Source organism: Cynoglossus semilaevis, chromosome 11, assembly GCF_000523025.1.
Source record: "Cynoglossus semilaevis isolate Cse_v1.0 chromosome 11, Cse_v1.0, whole genome shotgun sequence".
NCBI lineage: Eukaryota > Metazoa > Chordata > Actinopteri > Pleuronectiformes > Cynoglossidae > Cynoglossus > Cynoglossus semilaevis.
Window position 1 is genome coordinate 13,219,815 of NC_024317.1, and position 19,417 is coordinate 13,239,231.

The 19,417-nt window shown below is 38.8% G+C and overlaps 3 protein-coding genes across 6 annotated transcripts; 1 reads left to right on the top strand and 2 right to left on the bottom strand.

The window, feature by feature from the left end:
• Positions 1 to 69: 69 nt before the first annotated feature.
• On the bottom strand, positions 70 to 4,598 carry hgh1 (HGH1 homolog (S. cerevisiae)). 2 transcript variants are annotated; one of them, XM_008320693.2, is made up of 10 exons: positions 4,498 to 4,598; positions 4,048 to 4,170; positions 3,626 to 3,764; positions 3,357 to 3,494; positions 2,513 to 2,664; positions 2,031 to 2,131; positions 1,470 to 1,568; positions 873 to 964; positions 662 to 784; positions 70 to 560 (listed from the first exon to the last, which is right to left on the bottom strand). In XM_008320693.2, the coding sequence occupies exons 2-10, from the start codon at positions 4,155 to 4,157 to the stop codon at positions 351 to 353; spliced, it is 1,164 nt and encodes a 387-aa protein (XP_008318915.1). In that variant the 5' UTR covers positions 4,158 to 4,170; positions 4,498 to 4,598; the 3' UTR covers positions 70 to 350. The 2 variants fall into 2 exon arrangements, with proteins under 2 accessions (XP_008318915.1, XP_008318914.1); XM_008320692.2 differs by having other exon boundaries at positions 4,393 to 4,573.
• Positions 4,599 to 5,366: 768 nt separating this feature from the next.
• On the bottom strand, positions 5,367 to 11,583 carry LOC103386436 (transmembrane protein 263). 2 transcript variants are annotated; one of them, XM_025060175.1, is made up of 3 exons: positions 11,309 to 11,583; positions 8,422 to 8,509; positions 5,367 to 6,683 (listed from the first exon to the last, which is right to left on the bottom strand). In XM_025060175.1, exons 2-3 carry the CDS (start codon positions 8,465 to 8,467, stop codon positions 6,397 to 6,399), a joined length of 333 nt encoding a protein of 110 aa, XP_024915943.1. In that variant the 5' UTR covers positions 8,468 to 8,509; positions 11,309 to 11,583; the 3' UTR covers positions 5,367 to 6,396. The 2 variants fall into 2 exon arrangements, with proteins under 2 accessions (XP_024915943.1, XP_008318916.1); XM_008320694.3 differs by having other exon boundaries at positions 11,273 to 11,581.
• A 1,527-nt stretch (positions 11,584 to 13,110) lies between these two features.
• On the top strand, positions 13,111 to 19,140 carry rbbp5 (retinoblastoma binding protein 5). 2 transcript variants are annotated; one of them, XM_008320696.3, is made up of 14 exons: positions 13,111 to 13,276; positions 14,175 to 14,200; positions 14,332 to 14,504; positions 14,596 to 14,736; positions 14,876 to 15,038; positions 15,225 to 15,334; positions 15,535 to 15,654; positions 15,845 to 15,998; positions 16,081 to 16,152; positions 16,239 to 16,356; positions 16,483 to 16,552; positions 16,769 to 17,007; positions 17,094 to 17,171; positions 18,807 to 19,140. In XM_008320696.3, exons 1-14 carry the CDS (start codon positions 13,258 to 13,260, stop codon positions 18,857 to 18,859), a joined length of 1,536 nt encoding a protein of 511 aa, XP_008318918.1. In that variant the 5' UTR covers positions 13,111 to 13,257; the 3' UTR covers positions 18,860 to 19,140. The 2 variants fall into 2 exon arrangements, with proteins under 2 accessions (XP_008318918.1, XP_008318917.1); XM_008320695.3 differs by having other exon boundaries at positions 13,112 to 13,276; positions 17,094 to 17,321.
• The last annotated feature ends 277 nt before the right edge of the window (positions 19,141 to 19,417 follow it).

The following is a 19,417-nucleotide window of genomic DNA, read 5'->3' on the forward strand; positions in this document are numbered from 1 at the left end:
AGAATATAAAAGTGATGTAAGTAACCTAATTCTAATTTAGAAGTAAAAAACTATTTGGATGCTGATAAATCTGGCAGGTTTGTGAAAATGTATTTTTCTGCAAAAACATTGATTTTACATTAAAGAAAACTACAGGAACATAAAGTATATGTTTTGTACATGAGGTTCTAACCCTGTTTTTTTTTTTTTTTCAAATCACGTTGTGAGGTGTTGTGAGACTTCCTCTGAAAACCAGAAGACCAATACATTCCATGTCATTGTCTTTTATGTAAATGTGGTCTCGAGTGTTATTTAATACTTAATTATCTTCCTGTTGGAAACCAACGTTTGTCTGTATGATGCTGGAAAGATTACAGCGTCAGTCCACTCTCCTTGTCCCCATCTTTCTGATTTACGTCACTGTTCTTCTTTGTCTCCTCTTCCTCTCGTCTCTTCTGCTCTTTCTCCAGCTCCTCTTGTTCTTTGAGGTCAGCCTGCTTGAGTTTCTCCTCCACATCCTCAGGAATCTCCACCTCCATCAGGTTCTCCATCCCCTCCGCTGGTTCATCACCGATCAGCACCTGGATAGAAAGGATGAAGGCAAAAAAGAAATCCAGTTGAGCTCCAGGTGGAGGATTTCGCCATTTATCAATTTAACCCCTGGTTAATGACTTTTAATTACCTGGATGAATTTTTCACAGGTTGATATGACTTCGAGGTCCTCCTCCCACTTATGAAACTCTCTCATGATGAAATAGACATTTTTGTCTTTCATTATCTGCCGACCTACTTTGGTTGCTGTCAGCTGCATAAAAAGAAAACTAGTGATGAGTTTTTACATGAAAACCTGATTCTCTACAGTCTGTATCCATGAGTATTTGATGGGTTTGTACCAGTAAAAGTGTTTCCAGCAGCATCTTTCTAATATCTGGGTCCTCCTCTCTTGTCTTATCTTCTGGGAGGTACTGAAGGTCCACAGGCAGAGCTGAGCGTTACATACAGTACAGTCAGAACGGGAGGCAGAATTATGGAAGATGTCTACATCCAAATGCATCAAAGGCAAATCTCTGAACTGTCACTAAACATGCACATGGACAGAGCTAAGTCACTTTTAAAGAACATCTGACCAGAAGAAAAAACACTTCTGGAGATTTTTAATAAATGTCAACTGTGGTAGTCCATAAAGTGGACCAACGCAGCAATGCAGGGATTGGGAGCTGGAGTTCCACCACTGCAGATGCAGTATACAACAGGGATCACCAACTATATTTGTTGGTGGGCCAGAATTTTTCTGGACAGACTCCTTGGGGGTTGTACAATGAAATAAAAATCAAATTTGTCTAAAATGTATTATTTGATGCTTATTTCGGAATCCAGTTATGGGCCAGATTGGTCGGGTTGGTGGGACGGATTTGGTTCGTGGGCCGCCAGTTGATAATCTCTAATATATAAATAATGAACAGACAGTAAGAGTTTGTTGTTATTCTGACCTTCATTCTGTTCTTCTGACAGCTCCTCTGGACCGGCCAGTGGCAACAGGAGGAAGGGTAGAATGTCCACAGCATCGCTGAGCAACCAGTCATGATAAACTGGACAGAGAAGTCAGGACAAATTGATATGAGGATGTAGAGAAGTTTAATTGATGTTTTTTTTAACTAACTCAAACATGTGAGAAGAATTTTGGCTGATCTGTGCAAACATCTTTAACCAGGATACTGACTGACACGATCTGCTCCACTGGGTGAATGGATTTCATACAGATCTACTGCAGTACAGTCACTGGCTCAGTTTTTAAAATGCAGTGTTCAAAGCTAATTTATTTTTTTAATATATTTTTTAAACCATTTAAAGGTCATCGCTGACAGACTTCAGCATTTTTTTTTTATCTTCAAGTCTTGGGGTCATAAGTGAACATTTTCAAGCATGTTTTTCAGAGCATCCAAATACATTAACAGCTACATTAAAGCAATCAAATACTTTAAACAGTATTTCCTTCAGGAGGAAACGGTCACAATGTTCCTAATATTTGTTGAGCATATTTACTAACTCACTGTGGTCAAAACAACAGTTGTGCAGAGTTCCTATGGTGCCACCTCTTCTGATCACCGATGCCTGGTACTGAGTGAAGGGCAGCAACCGCTGGATGATACACCTGAAACACATGGAGGGTTTTAACCTGCTGATAAGAACAATACCTGAGATTCATCAGTTAATTTGTCACAGGCCCATTAAAGAAAATACATACTACAGCGAAATGTAACCCAGAGTTGTTCCTCAGACTGTGTGCAGTCAAGATAAAACAGATGAGTAAGGAAAATAAAGAGTAAATGGAAAAAAATCTAAAAGGCAGCCTACTTGTTTTGAATTTTCTGATCGACATTTACTTAAACTAAAAGTAAAACAGTTTAATGTGTTCTTAGCATTATGTTAAGCAGGTAGAACATTCCAGTATGAGCTTCACGTACGTAAATAACACTTACTGCTTTTTTCATTTTTTATTTCTCACAGTGGAAGTCAGTTTTTCAACACTCACCTGTCTTTGTCCATGATGAAACTTCTGGCCTCGGGCAGCTGCGTCAGGTTGGACAGCAGAAGACCAAGGTAGTGGAAGTTGGCCTTCTTGTTGTAACCTTCAGTACAGAACATCTCCACCACCTTGGCCAAGCCCACCTCCTCCTGCAGAGCCTGAAACCGCATAGAACAAGAGTTAAACATTACTACACAGAAATACTGCAAAAATGACATTTTTAAAACTGTGGTAGTATTACAGTTCTGTCCATAATGACGCTGTCTTTCAGGTTCTGTGGACATTTTTACAGAACTTGGAATTTAATGTTCCAATATTGTCCTGTACCAAATGCTAGTATTTTCATCTGTGGCGGATACAGAGTACAGTGAGCACCACCCAAACTACAGTGAGGACACCAAGCCTGAACACAGTTACAGTCAGTTTTACTTTCTTAACACAGGACAATGTTAATCCCCTGCCTGACTGGTGTGCAGCCATCTGTGGTGAGATGCATTATCAGGTCACTGGATCGGCAAGTTTTACAGGTACCGCTATTTGAGTGAGGAAGGGATCGGTGCATCCTGAGCACACAGAGGAGCAACTCTACTCTGAGACCCAGCCAGATGACAGAGCTTCTAACGGTTTCTAAAGGACAACCAGGACAAACTGTTGAAGGAAACTCATGTGGTGGGCTTTCATCTGTGACCTCATTCATGGCCAAAGGTCAGAACCAGCATCTGATCACTGTACAGTAGTTTATATTTGGAATAAATTAACAACTCTTTGCCTCTTTCTTTCACTTCATTATTAGATCAGATTACAGATAATAATGTTATTAATTCAGACACAAGAGACATTATTAGCACACCTGGAACACCGCCTTGCATGTTTTCTTGTGACGACTCAGGTTGGACAGAATGGTAGAGATCTGGTCGGAGAAGGGGAAATCTGGATCCACAATGTTCTTCAGTAAAACTGGGAGAATATTAACTTTTTCTACCAAAACCTGCGGAACACAGTCATGACCGTGTATTTGTTAGATGTTGGTCTTGAAAAAACTGAACACATGGCAGATTATTATCCAAAGATTCTGACATCACCAACCAAAAATTATATTTAATTCTTAAAAAAACTCACATTGTGAAGTTTTTCATCAGCTGACAGATTGATGATGACATGGTAACAGTCCTTCACTATAGCAATTGAAGGGTCAGATGTCAATGCAAACAGTGCAACCAGCAAGTCAGGTTTGGAGCGGAGAAACTGGCAACCGTCCCTGAGAACACAAAACACACACACACAATATTGACTTATGATGGCTACTTGGAGTTGGTAAGATATTATCAGTCTGAATAACTTAGTAACTGAATACTGAATAACACAGCTGTGTTGATCAATTAAAGCCTAAGATAAAATTAAAGTTGAAGATTTAGCAAATTAATAACAATAATAGGGTTTTACAATAATTAAAATGGGTGACTCTCAAACAGAGAGAACATGAGAGTTTTGCAGAAAATATTAGTCATGTCGTTTAAGTACAAATATTCTTATTTTCATACCTGTTTCCAGACAATCCGAGGATATACGTGGTGGCATGACCCTTGACATCTGGACGTGTGCTGGGGGTCAGGAAGGAGATTAGCTCAGCAGTCTTCGACTCACTCAACATCTTCTACCACAGTCTGATAAACATAAACAACACAGACGAGAACAAAAGATTTATTCACAACAGTTGGACAGAGCACGATTTAAGAGTTTGTTTGTGACAGTCAGTTACATACAGGAATCACTAGAACTAAGTTGTTCAGTATAGATTACACGACATGACACATCATCAAATGGGTCTGAATCTGCAGAAGTCTGTAGTCAGTTTAAAATGGACAGAAGAATGAATAGTTAGTTACCGTTTACAAGCTACAGGACGAAATTGCCTTTCATACCGCTGTTAAAGCGGAAAAAACACCGATAAACAAAACACAGTCCTGAACGTGGACAATCATAACACTCACATCTCACATGTGGTATCCGTGAATGTAGTTCCGGGTGAGTTGACTTTTCCTCTTCATTTACTTTCCATTTCTGGGCAGAAAAGTACTCTGTTAAATGACACTGCCCTCTAGTGACAGATGGATGGGAAGATTTGCCTTAAAGGTAGGTAAGTATTAAAATAACTATTTCCATTATTTTTGGTGTTTTGGGTTTTTTTTTTTTAGTTACACTAATTGTATATGATTTTTAGCCTATGACTAACACAGCTAACGTTTTTAATGGACTCATTTATTGGTTATACATAAACTAATCTTGAAAATGTCCGTCTGGAGGTTATGTTAGCAATCGTTTTGATTATAGTTGACTTAATCTGATATATTCTAATTAAAATTAAGACACTTCACCTTTAATAGCTTTTTGCCTATGTATCCCAGAGATTTACTTACTCTGGTGGTTATGTTAACTTCACCTGTCGCTTTGAGTTTTTTATTTTACTGAAGAAAAAATTTAACTTTGAACTGTATTTGCATTACTATAACAGATTTTGATGTTTTTTGTTATCTCTGGCTATTTTATGCATTTCGTGACAGCTTTTTTTTCTCAATTTCCTATTACACTTCAACTATTTATGGGTTGAGTTTCATATTACACTCCAGATAACCATTAGCTACCAACTCTGTCATGAATTCATAAATTAAACCCCTTTAAACTGTTAGAGAATTCATTAGTCATACCATAAACAGTAAATTACACCTGGAGGTGTTTGCCTAACCTAGGTGGTTAACTAAACTTTTCATATATCTATACATTTATGCAGCACACATCTTTAACTAAATATTTACAGAGCAGTCACAGAATTTGAGTCTGGAAGAAGAAGGCACTTTTTTTATATCTCTGATATATTTAAACCTCCAAACTACTTTATTGATATATTGAAAAAAAAAAAAAGACACACAAGACACTCACACAGCAACGACTCTCACTTACTCCACATGTTGCATTGAAATGCTGACATTGCATATAAATGTTCACAAATGTTGCCTGCACTGTAGGAACAGTGTTGACCTTCTGAGTAACAGTTCCACTTTGACCGAGTGACTCCAGACAACATTAGTCCCTTTTTCTTTTTTTTTCTTAAACTTTCAGCCAACAATGAACTGTTTTCTTCTCAATTCTGGGGGGAATCTTCTTGAAAGTGATTCTTTTTTCTAAACTCTCAGACAAACAGAAAATCATCTTGTCCATAGTCTTCACGTGAACAGACACGGGGCTGGACATCTGTCCAGGCTCTTCAGAAGGACACAGGTCAGGTCAAATGGATGTTCAAGAATTAAAAGAAAACATAGAGCACGTGTTTGTTGCAGACATTAGCGATACTTTGAAACAACTGTTAAAGAACAATAGTACAAATCAGCAACTTTATTTAGAGAACACTTCAACTTAGGTAAGTAGACAGCAAAGAGTGAAGAAATGATAGAGCGTTAGTTTGGTTTGTAAACAGATTTAAAGAAAAGAAAAAACAGCATCAAGAATTTCAGCACGAGCTGAGAAGGATCTGATCCCTGTCTGGAAATAAAATCTGATTTCCGGCCAAACAAACCTTCTCCAGATGAGAACAGGACAGAACTGATGGCAGCATTTCTCTGACACAGCATGGTTTTTTGTTTTTGCTGGTGATTATGGTTTGCAACAGTTAAGTAGCACAGTTGAGCTATGTAGGTAGTGATTGTAGTATTACTGTGTCTCACTTTAATAACGGAACTATGATGTTCAAGGCCACAAGAGGCGTATGAAGGCACTGTGGAGTTTGGTTGGCAGACAGAGACGTGGTGGCAGCTTCTCTCTGTTGGCTCAGGCCGGGGTTCATCATCAATCATCATTTTTAGCATCATCATCTTCGTCTTCATCCCTCCTACTTTTCACTCCGCCTTGTCTTTCCTCTTGGATGTGAACGGGACTTTACTGGCTACCGTTGAACCCACCGTGGAGACCCCCCCAGCCACGGCAGACATGCCCCCCTTCACCAGCCCCACTCCCATGGAGGGCACCGTGGTCACTGCAGATTTGGTGATTTCCAGGCTCTTCCCGCCGACCCAGGCCACTCCACCCACCGCAGCACCAACAACGCCCTTTGTGACATTGAAGAGGCCGCCGGTCATTCGCCACACCATGCCAGGGGGCGCCACCTCATGATCTTTGCCTGCGTCTGGAGAGACATGTGACAGACAAAGTATAAAGATTGATGTTACTTTCTCCATATTAAACTTTACACAGCTACACAAAATTGATTAAATCACAAAACTCACTTTTTATAACCTGTGACGCTGGGAAAACAACAGTTTAAAAGCCTTGACAATAGAACGAAAGCAGTGATTCTCTGCTCTGGATATAATGAAACATTGGCACATCGTGATCAATTCGTGACTTGAACACGGTTATAAAGAATCACAGCTGAAAAGACTGCAGCTGCAGCTGAACAGCAGCCCAGAAAAATGCACACTTAGTGTGACACAGGTGACATCTCTAAATGTCAGAGGCAGTGTCTCCAGAGCAGCTGAGTCTGCACACCCTGAGGAATTCACTATTCGCTGCTTTCACTGCCAGGAGACTTGACAACACTCTTGCCCGTGGTATTTGTTTTATTGTTAACAATGAAGGTGAATCCTATCAGTATCTTCCACATTATTTTCATGTTTTTCTAGAACAAAATGCCATATTTTTTCATGAACTTAAAGCTCCTGTTTATACTGTTTTGAGTGTGTTGTTGGTCTCTTATGTCGTCTTTGATGCCAAGTATTATCCCCATATAATTATTGTTTACTTGGTGCACATTGCGTTAGCCTTACGTAAGGATTCACTTTCAGACTCTGTTTGTTGGTGATTAAGATTTGGCAGAGTCAGTGGCTGACAAGGTCACAGCATAATCTGTGGTGAAGACCATAAATATTCATGCCAAGCTCATTTTGTACTGTGTCTACATGCGTGTGTCGAAACCAAGGCTGTAACATTCCCCACGCATCTGGTGGAAGATCAGGGTAAAGGGTTCAAGTTCCAAGGTTAAAATCTGTTTTCAGTACATCTCAGGCTGCTTTAAGCCTTTTCCAGGTGCCCCAGCAGAGGGAGCTGAAGAATCAGTTGGCCTATTTCCCTTCACCAGCAAAAGAAGACAATGCTACTAGCGTTTTTTTCCTTTTAGTACAAATGCTAATAATACATATTGGATGATGTACTTCATCATTATTTTGGTTTTTTTCAGTTCCAAGGAAAATCACAGTTAACTGCTTATCTTATTGAAAATTTGAGTGAACTGTTACCTGGCAAAACATATAAAAGTCGATAAAACAGGACATTTTTTAATTTACCATTAGGTAAATATATCAAAAGGATAAGGAATAGTAAAAAATTAGATAGTAATAGTTAAAACAATAAAATAATTGTTTGAAAATAGTTTTATCTATAAAGGTTGCAGAAAACATTTGAAGCACTGGTATAGGTGTAGATATGTGAGGATAGGGATATTTAAAATTATAAACAAGCAGGAAATCTGATCGACTAGTTTGGATATTGGACCAAAAATAACCAACCTCTCTAAAATGTTTCAAAATGGTAACGGCCACAGGTGTGTTATCTAACACAACGTTTGACCACGAGGCCCCAGGTGACAGAGCTCCAGACTCAATGTTGGAACAGAAAGGGGCAGATGTGTACTTTGCGGATATCTACTATCATACTGACTGTATTCTGCTCACTGGGATCAACTGCTGCCAAATATCAGTGTTGTGACACAATAACAGGTTAGAACTGCTGCTCCTGTTCTTACATAAACAAATGTGTTCCCCTGACAGACCGACAGTTACTAAAATTGGAGCAGGCAACAGCTTGCACCATATTCCCACTACTGATGTGCCAGCATTTGTAATCACAGAGGGGTGGATCCTACGTACCCTCTGTAGGCTGACTGTGGGAGGGTTCGGCTTCATCCGAGGCCATGGTGGTCCCAGGGAGGGGCTCAGAGCTAACACTGTTCACATTCTGAAAAAAAAACCAAACAAACACAAACACACACACACAGGAGAATAAACAAGACAAATTTAGAGTTCAAATTAGCAAATACTAAACAGGGGACAATTACTGTATATGTCGATGACAACCAACAGGACAACTGCTGTTAGAAAGGTTGAACTAAATGCAATATATATATTACATCTATACTTATTCTATCTTAATTTTACAAGGACGGACACAGGATAGTGGACGTGGTTAGCGCACTTGCCACATAGCAACACAAACAGTGTAGGTGTGGAGTTAATCGGGGGTAAACAACTACATTTTGATTCACGAATGTATCACTCCTTCAATGGAATTGGAATAAATGACTGTGACCAGAAACGATATTTACTGCTCTTATAAATCAGGTGTGAAGCTGGAACATTAGCCCAGTTTTCACTTGATTTATAATAAGAGACCTCACTACTTTTACTTAATGTGTACGGCACACAGTTTATCTTATGAAATGGCCAGACGTCCATGTTTTCCAGCCATAGCCTCACTGCACTTCTCTTCTAATGCAATGTTGGTAGTGCTGTCAGTGTGAGAGCTCAGCACTGCAGCTTGTTTGTCACCCAACATGTTCTGCATGAAAAAAAAAACTGGAGCAGACACACCCCACACAGCTGCGTGTGAATCTTTATGTGGCACAAAAGTTCACAAGTACTAATTAGATACAGTACAGACACATGCAGTTAAGTCTGCAGTTCTTATCTGGAGGGTCGTATGAGCAGCCCAGAATAATCCTGCTATCTGCACTGATATGAACGTTTCGACCAAAGTGCTTTTCTTGTTTTAAATATCCTCTCACAAGGTGATCCTTTAGAGAGGACGACGTGGTATTCTAGTCCACAAGTGATATGAAATCAACGTCCTTTCCATCAACATGACATCATCAACATTATACTGTTTCCAAGTTGGACAAACTTGCACAAGCAAGACAGGCCACTCTGGTGGCAGTTGTCGTACACTACTCTCCAACATGACTAACTGAAGTCAACATCAAACCACTAACTCTGCCTCAGCAGGGCCTCTTTCTGGTTCAACAGCTTTTAAAATGAACTAAATTTCATTGTCTCTTTATATATATCAATTATAATTCTTCAGTAAGAATAAACTCACAGAATGCAAAAAATATATAATCCATAGTTTTGGTTGCAAAGGGCTTTAATAAAATGAGTTTTACTCATAATTACTGAAAACATCAACAGTTCTTCTCTAACAAGACTCGATTTTAAGAAGGCTAGGATCACCGTCTTCGTGCGAGTGAATCACTGGCATTAGATCACACACCTGATCCCCAAGATCACCTGTGGAGGGGGCAGTATTCACACAACTCATTCACCTCTCAAACCCTCGCTTTAATTAATAATAATTAAAAAAAGAAAAGAAACAGTCATCTCAAAACTGATGACTGTTGTTTGCTAATGTTGTCAGATGACAAGAGCATCGAAAGTCAACGTGGACTCCAAATATACAAGGCTGCCTGACTTCTGTGTCTGACAAAGTTGTATCACAATGATCAACCAACTAAATACACAGGTTACTATTTTAACTGTTTTGTACCTTTAAATCAGAGATTTTTAATTGAACGTAAGTGTCAGTGTGAAGGGTTGACTGTCTGTATATGTGATGTGTTGGTGAGTTGTTCAAGTCCTATCCCATCTTTACTTCATTTCCACTGAAAACTAATATTATTTGGCAAATTATAATTGGCAGATAAGTGAATGAAGAATTTAAATGCTCTAGCTCTAAAAAAAGGGACCTCTTACTGAAGCTTGAGTTTGTTGTTAAATGGTAAGGTAGTGGTAATGTAACCTCTGAAGGCCACATCAGCATCCACATCACATAATCATATCATCCATGATGCCATTACCTCTTGAGACAGTTTTTTTTTTTTTTTTTTACAAAACTAAATCTAAAATACTTGATGAATAATGCATTTGGAAATAAAATAGCAGATTTAACATTGACTTCACATTAAAAAAGATACAGTGTTTTTAGGTCAACCAGTCATTAAATGACCTGTTAAGACCTGTGATTTTTGTTTACTTCCACGTCACCTTTTAGCATAAACCTGTTAACGTTTGCCTCTGTGTGAAACATTCTACAGAAATAAACATCTGTTTATTTAATACGCACTTTAATTGCGCTAACATAAATTCATAGCATATTAAACTAATTACTTAATCGAACAAAATACGACAATTCGAGAAAAAAAAAGTCTAAATTGAGTGGAGAAAGAAAAAAATGCAGATGTTAAAAAGGCAATCAAACACCAAATGCCTGTGGTTGTACAGTAAAAGTAGCTCCAAAGTTGTTACTAAACTGTTTGGATATTCGATTAAAACGTGAAAAGCCTGTATTACAATGTAGATATAACTGACTCGAAAATACGTCATACATTTTTTTAATTCCCTTTAACACCCAACACATCCAATTCAAGGTCAGAAGTTAGCAATGTTGACGTGGAAGTTAAACTTAACGTTTCCCACACTTTAAACTTTAAAACGAATATAGCCTTGTCATGCTAAAATAAAACTTAATAAAAACCCAAATCCTTGAGGCCATACTACTGATGAAGTAACAGGATGTACTACTGGAAATCCACATCATCATCCTGCTGTTAACCCCTGATAAACAATTTTAAAAATACGTCGTGTGTCTCAGCTGCCATTGAACTCCATCACCAACACACCACGGTTCACACCTATTAAAACGATAAAGGCTCTGACGCTGAGTTTTTACCTTCACCATTGTTCGCTGTCTCTCCTCCAAACACACCTGGTAAAGAAACTTGAGTCTGAGGCGGCTTCTGTTTCAGCCTCCGAGCCAAACTCTCTGCTGTCTTTTTTGTCGTTTTGTTTGTTTCTTTCTTCACAAAAACAAACGTTTTCCTGGGTGAGCGTTTGCAGCTCTCTCAGTCTTCTTAACTCTTAACGCATTTATCTGCAGCTTCCTGACTTTTCTTCACTCACAGTAAGAGCAGCAGACAAACGCAGCTCGCTTTTCTCTCTGACTCCGCTGTGCCGACGTGGCGAATTCAGCGTGTACATACACACGCACACGCAAGCACGCACGCACACACACATACATACCTAATAGACTTCCGCTAAAGCCTTCAAATTAAAAGTCTCATTATGTCACGCATTTTTCTAGATTTTTCTGAGTGCTGAGCAAACGTAAGATCAAAACTAACTGTATCAAGTGAAAATAAATCAAATAAATCTGCGTATTATTTTCCTGACCTTTAATGTTGATTTTTTCTGCAACTGTAATAAAAGCACAGAAAATTATTAATAAAAATGTACACCCCCATTATCTTATTATGCAAGTTGATTTGATGCATCAGTAAAATATGATCATGAAGGGAGGGATTGTGATCATGAAGATTTACAGGAGCCACAGGTTGCAGACCCTGGTCTAGGGAAAAAAGGCTTATGCTCCCTTGATTTGCATAGTTATGACAGCATCTGTTTTACAATAATCAAATGCTTTGATATGCAGATTATGATTGGATGTGAAGAGAGAAAAAACAGAGAAAACAGGTTAGAGAAAGGTGCGGTAGGATGAAGGCAATTTGCCATTGCACGTGATGGACAGCTGGATTATCACTGATTTCAGGTGCATTGAGACCAGTAGGTAGATACTAACTTATTGTTGTCACCAATGTCGTTACAATACATTTAACAATGAATCTTACTTATGCTCCACCCACTTTATTCTCGAAAAAACATAACATTATTTTACAATCTTAAATAAACATATTTATCACTTCCCCAATCGCAAACGCTATAGTTAAATGGGTTGATGCTGTGCTTTTATTGTGAAATAATAAAGTTTGTTCAGAGTGCTTCCGTCCTGCATCACCAGCAGTTAGAGTTCTATTAGTTTTGGGAACTGTTTGTTCCGTTTTACCTCTGTTTATATGAGCATTTACATAGATGACATAGATATCAACACATGTACACTATGAATCCTAACCCATTCCACCTCCTCGCCCAGATGGACAAAGTTGTAGAGGAGAATGTGTAGTTGGTTGAGTGTACAGCTGGGGTAGCATTGTTTTCAGATTCAATCCAAGTCTCAGTTAGAGCCAGGGTGTGCAGTGCCAGTGGTTAGCAGAAGTAGCAATGAAGTCTGGCCCAAACTGCAATAGCAGTTTCACCCCAAGGGTATCAGGTGTTTTAGGTGTTAGCAATTTGTCTGGAGCTCATTTTGTTTTACAAATCATGATAAAAAAATCACATCATATTGAGTTGAGTGTATCGTAACATCCATAGTTTTGACAGAGTCTCCTGCAATTGTTCTACAAAGTGATAAGTGTATGCAAAACAGGAAAATGTTGGCAAACGGTTAGGGAACTATAAAGGTAGCAAATAAATACTTATTAACTAAATTATGTCTGCAGTTAATTGAGTGTAATGATTAAGGTAAAGTCCCAGCAATACCAATATACATGTTAACATCATCATTTTATTTAATCATTTAAATACAATACCATTGTCAAAACAGACTTTTTTTTTTTACCAATTTCCTCTAGGTGGGAGTATTGCAGTAGTATCTCCGGAAGTGTCAGTTTGACTCAGGCATATCCTTGGTTGCATTGTTTGGGGTCCTCCTTGAAAGCGCCAGTCCCTCGGACTGTCTTAGCGAAATCAGCATCATATATAAAACTATAATAATTATAATAATATTTTTTGATAAGCGCCTGACCCCTACGCTGCTCAGAAATGAACCTAGAACTGCTCGGTAACTATCCAAAAAAGCTCGCTTTCTTTTTTCGTTGTATTTATCTGTGTATGTTTTGTATAGCTTTGTTAGCATAACATGTTCGCAAAAGCCGCTACGAGTTTCATTAAAAGTATAATTTATAAACATGTATCTGTTAAAATATTTTAAATAGTCGGAAACAATGATTACGTTAGCAACACAGAATATTTTTCAATGAATTGTAAGCAGCCAATGTGTTACAAGTTAGTAACGGTTGTACGTTGTCAAAGTTACATTAGCCGTCTGTTTAGATACAGTAGATAGGTAGATAGTACCTCGGAAGTTACCTTCGGGAAATTTAGGCTCCAGCACCAATACAGCACCAAAACAACAGTAAAAACACACAAATAGGTAAAATACAATTAAATACAAACATGAGTACAGTAGCACACTCGTCAGTGAAAATGGGAAAGCTGAACAGTGGCTGTTAGTAAATTAGTAGGTTAGTAGAAAGATAGTGTTAGTAGATTAGTAGGTAATTGTTATTGCCGTGTGTGGTGTTGTTGATGGCAATCTCAATTATTATATATTATTATTTATTATTATATTTAAATATTTATTATATATAAAACAGCTAACACACTTCTGTCAGGCGAGTTTGCCTTTGGGTTACATCTTCATTTACGTTAAAAGTGATTTGCAGTGTTTTAGTAACAGTAGAACTCGTTGCTCTTTTTTGTTCTTTGAAGACCTGAGCAGCAGAACGTTACCTGATGCCATTGTGTTACTTATTTACTCGTTTTTTAAAATAATATCTGTCTGTATCACATATTGAAATAGAGGTGAGGTATCAAAGTGTTGATACCCAAACATAGCAGTGCCACTTATAACCATGGCGGAATATAATATATTTCTGACTCTGTTTCCCTCATTGTAGAATCGTTTGGGCAGAATTACCCAGAGGTAAGCCAGCATATAATTTTTTTATTCTAATTGTATTATAATTATAATTTAGTCATGCATTGTTATAGTAGAAGTTGAACTCCTCTGGCCTTTGATTTTTTTTTTTTCATTTTGGTTTCTTGCATTATTAGGAGGCAGATGGCACCCTCGACTGTATCAGTATGGCCCTCACCTGCACCTTCAACCGCTGGGGCACTCTGCTGGCCGTTGGGTGCAATGATGGTCGCATTGTCATTTGGGATTTTCTAACACGGGGCATCGCCAAAATTATAAGCGCACATATTCACCCAGTCTGCTCTTTATGGTAAGACAATATGTTTGAATCTTCACTGCCATTTGAATATATAACTTTGCTTTACTTGCATAACAATTTTCTGTTTCACTGTTCCATACAGCTGGAGTCGTGATGGCCACAAACTAGTGAGTGCTTCCACAGACAACATCGTGTCACAGTGGGATGTTCTGACTGGAGACTGTGATCAGAGATTCCGCTTTCCCTCACCGATCCTGAAATTGCAGTGTCACCCCAGAGACATGTTAGTTGTTGGCCATCTGTACTCAATACAGCTTTGAAATTACTTAAATTTGTTTGTGTTGTCATTTTTGTTAGTCAGTAGTTACTGAATTAACTATATTTTTTAAAGTAATTGATAATGTCTTCATCATGGCTTTTAGGGACAAGGTTCTTGTATGTCCTATGAAGTCGGCACCAGTCCTGCTGACTCTGTCAGACTCCAAACATGTTGTTCTTCCTGTTGACGATGACTCAGACCTGAATGTTGTTGCAGCCTTTGACAGACGGGGCGAGTACATCTACACAGGGAATGCTAAAGGAAAGGTCAGTACATTATTGACACATTCAAAAACCTAGAAAAATTAATGGATTGAAATGTTTGAGCTTCAAATTCATTTGCAACTTTTTGATTTCTTTTGGCTTTTTTTAAGAGCTATTTATATTTCTAAATGACCTAATTTTCTACATAACTACCTAACATAACTATATATTTTTTGTGCGTTGTTGCAGATCCTCGTCTTGAACACAAACACCCAGGAATTGGTGGCATCATTCAGAGTGACCACTGGCACCAGTAACACCACTGCAATTAAATCCATTGAATTTGCTCGCAAGGGCAGGTAAGAGTCATCAGCGTGACTATTACAGCTTTCTGCCGTGTGTTTAACTATATTAAAAGTGTGAAATGGTTCCATATTACAGATTTACCTAAGAGTCATAAAAGGATCTACTAAAAAGTCTTATCTCAAGATTGTTCATTGTTTCACTATTTATTTAACTTTGACCTGTGGTATGCACCTCTGTCCTGTCTCCAATGCAGTTGCTTCCTCATAAACACAGCTGACCGCATCATCAGAGTGTATGATGGAAGGGAGATACTGACATGTGGCAGAGATGGTGAACCTGAACCAATGCAGAAACTACAGGATTTGGTCAACCGGTATTTTCTTACACAATGCTGATTTAAACTATAAGAACATTGAAACTCTTTTAAAAATGTTAAGAATTGATTTTATTTAATTAAAAAAGGTGTGTTTCTGCAAGCTCTTGCAAGTTTGAAGCTATTTCAGAACAATAAAAAATGTTTTTGTTGTAGTACCTGCATGTGTCTGCTTCTTATCCTTCTCCAGGACTCCATGGAAACGCTGCTGTTTTTCAGGGGATGGTGAGTACATTGTGGCAGGTTCAGCAAGGCAGCACGCCCTCTACATCTGGGAGAAGAGTATTGGCAACTTAGTAAAGATTCTCCATGGAACCAGAGGAGAGCTGCTTCTGGATGTTGCTGTAAGGAATCCACAACAAAACACACATTTTGACTTGTGATGTTAACAAGAAATAATTAAATTATTTTTTAACTTGACACCAGTGGCATCCTGTCAGACCAATTATTGCTTCGATCTCTAGTGGAGTGGTGTCTATCTGGGCACAGAACCAAGTGGTAGGTAATGGGTTTTGGGTAAAGAATTTTGGGCTGTTTCTGAACCAAAACTGACAACAGATAATGTGTGAATGTTTATCTGATAGGAAAACTGGAGTGCTTTTGCCCCAGACTTCAAAGAACTGGATGAAAACGTGGAGTATGAGGAGCGAGAGTCAGAGTTTGACATAGAGGATGAAGACAAGAGTGAACCCGAGCAGACAGGTAGCACACACACACACATAGACACACACGCACACATTAATTTAAAGACAAATGTCTCTGACTGCAGGTCACCCAACACGTCCTTCTGACAGATATTGCTGACCTCACTATGTCTTCATGTTGCAGGTGGTGATGCAGCAGAGGATGAAGAGGTGGATGTGACCACTGTAGACCCTATAGTTGCTTTTTGCAGCAGGTGAGAAGATGGGACAAAAATCAACATCATTGTTCCCTTCAGAACTTGTACTTTCCATTAAAACTTCCATGACCAGTGTAAATTGTTAGTTCTAAGCATTTTAACCTCAATTTATCTTGAAAGTGACTGAATTTTAAATAAACGTCTGTAAGTTCTTTTTTTCTAATTATCATTAAAATAATAGTAACATTAAATCCTAATTTTTTTGGCATATAGTGATGAAGAACTTGAAGACTACAAGGCACTGCTGTATCTGCCCATCGCCCCCGAAGTTGAAGATCCAGAGGAAAACCCATACGGCCCCCCACCTGACTCCTCCGTCCAGGCTTCTGGTCCAGATGATACCTTAGCTGGAGGTGACAGTAAGAAACAGCGGCAGCCTTCATCTGAGGGAGGCCCAGCTAAAAAGAAGGCTCGCACCACCACCATTGAATTGCAAGGGGTGCCCTGTGATGGTAAGATGCAAAGCCAAACAATGACAGTCACTAGAAAATCATCTCAAAATGTTCAATCACAATGTTTTGCCTCTGCCTCCCCTCAGAGGTGCACCCCCTGCTGGGCGTAAAAGGGGACGGCAAATCTAAGAAGAAGGCAGCAGGTCGCCCCAAAGGTTCCAAAGGTAAAGACAAAGACTTCCCCTTCAGGCCCAAGCCTTACAGGGGGGAACGGCCTACCTTCCCTGTGGAAGCCCTGGGCAGCTCTGGCCCAGGAGTTGGAGGAGGAGGAGGAGTGGGGATGAAGGGCAGGGCAGAGGGGGGCCTGGCTACAGGTAAGAATGCCTCCGCCCCAGATACTGCAGAGTCTGGGAGCTCTGCTAGTTCTGCTGCCCTGCTGAAACCTCAACTGCCAAATCTGTTGCCAAACTGTATGCCTCCCTCCCCCTTCCTGTACTGCTTCCACCTAACATCACTTCTCCAACCACACAGCTTAGAGACAGAAACTACACTTAAAGCCACAGCCTGTAGGTCCGAATAATAAATTCTGATATACTCAAATGAAGGACATAAACTGTTTGATAAATTATCAGAAAGATGCGGTTATTTACATTTGAGGCATTTAGTAGGGTTGAATTGTGTAGGATCATGAACATGTTTTGGTCAGTAACATGTGGAACTTACTGTATCTTACCAAAACTGTCTGAACATCTAAGAGAATACAATGAATGAAATTAATTTTTAACTATAAAAAAAATCCACACCAGAGTTTGTTTTAAAATCACTGGGAATCAATATCCCTGGACTCCACTTCTACTGAATCATTTATGCTTAGACCGTGGCTTTATGGCTGTACGACCTCTGCTAACCTTGGCTGCTCAGGCTGGATAATTGGTAGTCTTAGTTTTTGGTAAAGTCAGGCTGTGGTTGGTGAATGAGTGTTGACGTGGCTAACGGTGAGGTGGCACAGCTTGTCTCCTTGCAGGCTAGTCTACATTTACTTCCTGCTTGGCCTTTGACCCTCCTGCTCCCACTCCCACCTCCCTCCTTGGGCTTGCCATGTGACAAACGTTTTGTCTGCAGCAATGTTACTCAGGTTCCATCTTTTCTGTTTCTCTTGCTGTATGTTTGAGTGGGAAATGTACATGCAAATTTCAATCGATGTCTTTACTTGCCACTTTCACCGCTTCAGAAATGTTAAATTAACAGGTTTTAGTTAAGTTATAGTGTAGCATTTGTCAGATACTAATCTGCCTTCACTTGTTTTTTATACAGCATTTGCAGAGAGGATTATGCACCTGGCAATTTGCAATTGTCCTTTGCTTTGTATGCAAACTAGTATCAAGTGACATTTCCTTTCTCCATTTGACTAAAACATGTTCAGAAAGACGCATGTTTATCCAGTTCAAAGGTGTCTGATGAGAATTTATCAATTACTAGGGTGAACCTTTGCTCCGCTTCAAATCAAAAGTTTTATGTACTTATATCAGCCATCTACTGTATATGTTGCAGTTTGTTCTTAACTGTCATTATGTCCAGATATAGTTGTTTAATTGCATATACAGTAGTATAAATAAGTTAGAGAATTTACAAGAGAGAAAATGAGTTGACAAACCCTAAGTGGTGAGTATGATACTTTTGGTTTTCTCAAGACAGTGGTTGAATGGTATAAAACATAACTTAACAGCTGTTTCTTTGTTATTGTTTTGTCTCTAATTTTAGATGTCTTTGTTCAACAGTTTACAATACTCCAATCTAAGAAAGATATTGTGTAAGACACATGATGCCTCAGTCTGACTGTATTTTTGTTTATTCTGCAGGGAGCATGGTCTCACAGTCGTACAAACAGCATGACATTGGAGGGATGGACTGATGTCAGCGCTGGCGGCTTTAGACAAAGAGACATAAATCCTGATCTCATGTACAGACTGAAGGAGCAGCCTTCGTGGAGCACAGACTATTTCAGGGGGAAAGTCCTGAGCATGGATTACAAAGAAGAGCTGATAAAAAAAAAAAGAGCGCGACCCTTCACAGGATATATGACATGTCCCTGTCTTTGTAGAATTTGTGTAGGGTATGACTGAGTTTGATGTTGTGCGTGGATGTTTGGTTTCTTGTTTTTTATACTTATTAAAAGTGTTCTGATTTATAAGAGTAGCAGTGTGATGGATTTCTTGGTTAACTGTATGTATATGAAGAGCCCATATGGTTATATTATTATTATGGTTATATATTTAAGGCAATTTAGTTATAAAGGATTTTCACCATTGTTTTTAAGACAAAGTTATTATATTCAGTGTATTTTTCATGGGGTAAAACTGATTTTTTTTTACTTCAATTTCACACATTCAATATTTAATACCCTAATGATGTTCAACAAAATTCCATTGCATATGTTAAAGAGGATACATGTGCAATATTAAACTTCATG

Coding starts and splice junctions, on each gene's coding strand:
- hgh1 (XM_008320693.2), bottom strand. CDS start 4,157: ATGTTGAGTGAGTCGAAGACTGCTGAGCTAATCTCCTTCCTGACCCCC. Junction 785..872: donor TGCTGGAAACACTTTTACTG/GTACAAACCCAT, acceptor CTTTTTATGCAG/CTGACAGCAACCAAAGTAGG. Junction 561..661: donor CCTGTGAAAAATTCATCCAG/GTAATTAAAAGT, acceptor CTTTCTATCCAG/GTGCTGATCGGTGATGAACC.
- LOC103386436 (XM_008320694.3), bottom strand. Junction 6,684..8,421: donor CCACAGTCAGCCTACAGAGG/GTACGTAGGATC, acceptor ATGTCTCTCCAG/ACGCAGGCAAAGATCATGAG.
- rbbp5 (XM_008320695.3), top strand. Junction 16,153..16,238: donor TCTGGGCACAGAACCAAGTG/GTAGGTAATGGG, acceptor TTTATCTGATAG/GAAAACTGGAGTGCTTTTGC. Junction 16,357..16,482: donor GAGTGAACCCGAGCAGACAG/GTAGCACACACA, acceptor TTCATGTTGCAG/GTGGTGATGCAGCAGAGGAT.